Here is a 3,766-nt window from a genome sequence, read left to right as displayed (position 1 = left end):
TTATTTTAAGATAGAAAAATATTTTAATTACGTTATTAATGAACTGATCAAATCTCTTCACCACATAAGAATATAAGAGATTAATTAACTAGAAAATATCTCTGGATTTAACTACTAAAAACCTATAATCACACCTACACCAAATGAAAATGCAGAACTATCATGTAATCTAAACTAATCATTTTCCTCCCAATATATGTGCTGACCACTAATCATTTTCTTCCACAACATGCCCTATATATGTGCTGACCACTAATCATTTTCTTCCACAACATGCCCTAGTCAGATTCAGATTCAGAAATGGCTTCGTCAGTCACCTGTCCAAGGCGGTTCAACTCATTTTCTGATTTCTTATGGATTTTGGCGACTAGCTGCTCTACCGATGCCTCGACCTCTCGAAGAGTTGGTCTTTCATGAGGATCCCCTTTACTGCACATCACACCTATCTTCGCCAACACCACAACAATTCCATGCCCCATAAATTCACTTACATCATGTGATTCATCCTCTTCTTCCATTCTAATCTCCTCCACCAAAGTCGTGTCAATCACCTCCAACAATCTGTCCGGGAATGCATCGCCCACCCAACTCTGCAATGATTGCTCTTCTTCTGATAACACTGCATCTGTGGGCTTCTTTCCCGTTATCATTTCCAGTACCAAGATGCCGTAGCTGTATACGTCCCCTTTCATGGACGGGCGCCCTCCTGTACCATATTCTGTAATCAAATTTATATATGTAAAACCTTTATTAGCGACTCATATATAATCCATATTTTTATATAAAACCTTTATCGCTGACTCAAATATTTCCCATATACAATATTGCTCAATCAAATATTTACCTGGTGCAATGTAACCAACAGACCCGATCACATGACTGGAGGTGTCCCCTGAGGCTGCTGCCGCTGTGGAATCGTTGATGAGGCGTGAAATACCGAAATCTCCAACATGAGCCGTCATCGTCTCATCCAGTAAAACGTTGGAAGGTTTCAGATCACAATGAACAATGGCCGGAGAACAGTGATGGTGAAGGTATGCCATTCCATGGGCCACGTCCTTGAGAATGCTAAGCCTTCTTTGCAGATCCAACCTGCAATTATTTTCCCTACAATGCAAATGTTTATCCAGGTTTCCCTGCGACATGAACTCCATAATCAAAGATTTGAGCTGCAAACTTGAGCATACGCCCACCATTTTCACCAGATTCCGATGGCGGACTCTTCCCAATGTCTTGCATTCTTTTATGAGTCTCTTGTATGCACCTCCTGATGTGGCAGACTGTATAACTTTGACAGCAACGATTGTGGCGTTGTCTAATACGCCCTTATAAACTGACCCATGGCCGCCACGCCCCACTAGGTTATCCGGGCTGAAACCATTAGTTGCTCTGTTCACCTCTTCCTCACTTGCAATCCTCGTCTCGCGGAGTTGGCTCCTCAGCATCCTCCCTAATCTCGCTGAAATAGTTTCCAACAATGCAGGCTTTCTGCTACGAAAATATATCAAAACCATGAAGGCTAGGCAAAATACCAATAGCAAAGTTAAACCAACCGAAGTGGCCAAGATAACTACCCTTCTTTTGGAATCATGATGGTGCCTTGTCGTCAATTTACAATGAGGTAACTCTATCCATCTGCCACAGAGTCCACTGTTTCCTAAGAATGATGTAAAATTCAGTTTTCTGAAAGCTCCAGAGGATGGTACTTCTCCTGTGAAGTTATTGTATGACAAGTTTAAATGCGTAAGCTTCTGTAATTTCTCTATAGAGCTAGGCAGGGGACCGGAAAGCTTATTGAAAGAGAGATCCAAATCTTGAAGTCCTGCAACTTGATCGATTGATGTCGGAATCGTGCCTTCCAATGAATTTTGAGAAAGATTAAGGTAGTCAAGTCCAACACAATTTACTAATTGGCTGGGTATGCTCCCTGAAAAATTATTGTCAGAGAGATCAATTGCTTGAACCATGTGCATTCCTCCCAGTTCGGCAGGCACCCTTCCTGTGAGTGCATTATGTGAGACATTAATGTAGAACTGTAGGTTATGGAGGCTAGCCACTTTCGAAGACATCAAGCCGCTTAGCTGGTTGTAACTGAGGTCCAGAAGCTCGAGACTGGAACAATCCAGTATGCTGTTCGGTATATTACCACTGAATTTGTTATAGCTGAGATTTAATCTTCTTAGCTGCTGTAAACTTGCAAAAACATTATGAATTTCTCCAGAAAACGCGTTTTGAGAAAGGGCCACTTCATACAGAGCTTTCAATTGACTGAATTGATAGGGTATATTACCTTCCAAGTTATTCCGGGAGAGGTCCAGCAGCTGAAGAGTAGACAGCCCCCCTAGGAATTTCTCCAGAGAGCAAATTGCCAGCTAGATCTAACAGGATCAATCTAGTGAGGTTGCTCATCTCCCGGGGTATCTTACCAGTGAAACGATTCCCACCCAAATAGAGATTAACCAGGTTTTGAGAAAGACGGCCTATGCTTCCAGGCAAGTCGCCCTTAAGATCATTGGTGGAAAGATGGAGTATTTGCAGATTGGTGCAGTTTGAAAGTGCTCCAAAGATGGAAATGGATTCCTCACTATACAAATGATTATCTTGAAGCCTAAGTCTCTGTAGAAAATGGAGCTTTCCAAATTCCTGAGGTATGTTTCCCATTAAGAAATTATCAGAGAGGGAGAGCCATAAAAGCTGAGAGCAATTTCCTAAAGATTTCGGAATGGTACCGTTTAATTTGTTTCCCCAGAGCAGCAGATACTCTAAATTTGAGAGCTTTGTACCTATCTCCCAGGGGATTTCTCCAGTAAGCCTGTTGCCGAGCAAAAGTAAGATGCTTAACTCCGTGCAATTAAGCAGTGAAGGCGGGATTCCTCCACTGAGCTGGTTTTCTGCAAGAGACAGGCCTTTAATTCTAGCGAGCAAGCCAAGCTGAGAAGGGATAGTGCCGCTAAGGAAGTTATTTCGTAGAACCAGAAATTCCAGCGCAGAACAATTTCCCAAGGATTCGGGCACTTTCCCAGTCAATCCGTTTGTGGTCAGTGAAAGATTTCGCAGGTTTTGCAATTGGCCGAGACCACTTGGAATAGTCCCTGTCAAATTGTTGAAGTCCAGATTAAGCATCCGGAGAGATGTGCAATCTTTCAAAACCTCTGGAATGGACGAAATCAAGTGATTCTTATTGAGGAACAGACGTTTCAAGCGACGCAGCTTGCCCAAATGTGGAGGTATAGTCCCAAGAAAGGAGATGTTACCCAAATGTGGAGGTATAGTCCCTTGCAGGCTCATGTTGTATAGATTTAGGGCAGATACGCGCAGTTTGTGAGGGTGGCAGGTGACACCAGTCCAATTGCAGACATGATTGGCAACAATATCCCAGTTGGCCAAGGCGTGAGAAGGATCATATGTGAGGGAGGTTTTGAATGCTTGCAGGGCTTCTATATCGACCTGCAGTCGTTCACGACTTTTCTCATGATAATGATGAAGAAGATGGGCGTTTGCAGAAACAAAGATGAGCATGAGTGTGGAGGTGATGAGGATGAAATCCGTGGAAGGTGCCATCGGCTCCTCAGATGGGCGATCGATAAAATGAAGGAATTACAAAAATATTTCAGAGGGTTTGGGCAATTGTGGATATCAACTACATTTGTGAAATTCCTTCCTAAGGGCATAAGGAGTCATAAGGATTTTGGTGGATTTTCGTTTTCTTGTTGACTCAAGTGGTGTTAACTTAACCCAGATCGTCCATTTGAACTAAGACGTGGTG

At 42.9% G+C, this 3,766-nt stretch overlaps 1 protein-coding gene across 1 annotated transcript; it reads right to left on the bottom strand.

The window, feature by feature from the left end:
• Positions 1 to 238: 238 nt before the first annotated feature.
• Positions 239 to 3,561, bottom strand: LOC149162290 (uncharacterized). Its single transcript, XM_089435143.1, has 3 exons — positions 2,427 to 3,561; positions 845 to 2,341; positions 239 to 718 (listed from the first exon to the last, which is right to left on the bottom strand). The coding sequence occupies exons 1-3, from the start codon at positions 3,559 to 3,561 to the stop codon at positions 279 to 281; spliced, it is 3,072 nt and encodes a 1,023-aa protein (XP_089291269.1). The 3' UTR covers positions 239 to 278.
• Between the last annotated feature and the right edge of the window lie 205 nt (positions 3,562 to 3,766).

This window comes from Pinus tabuliformis, chromosome 5_2 (genome assembly GCF_031772625.1).
Source record: "Pinus tabuliformis cultivar Carrire ecotype Pingquan chromosome 5_2, CPIR1, whole genome shotgun sequence".
Taxonomy (NCBI): domain Eukaryota; kingdom Viridiplantae; phylum Streptophyta; class Pinopsida; order Pinales; family Pinaceae; genus Pinus; species Pinus tabuliformis.
Note: the sequence above shows the minus strand (reverse complement) of the source record. Positions and strands in the feature narration are given on the sequence as shown.

Excerpts from the sequence above, each read along its gene's own strand:
- LOC149162290 (XM_089435143.1), bottom strand. The coding sequence starts at position 3,561 with ATGGCACCTTCCACGGATTTCATCCTCATCACCTCCACACTCATGCTC. Across the intron at positions 2,342-2,426 it reads GGGTGGGAATCGTTTCACTG|GGGGGCTGTCTACTCTTCAG; the intron begins GTAAGATACCCC and ends AGAAATTCCTAG. Across the intron at positions 719-844 it reads TGTTGGTTACATTGCACCAG|AATATGGTACAGGAGGGCGC; the intron begins GTAAATATTTGA and ends ATTTGATTACAG.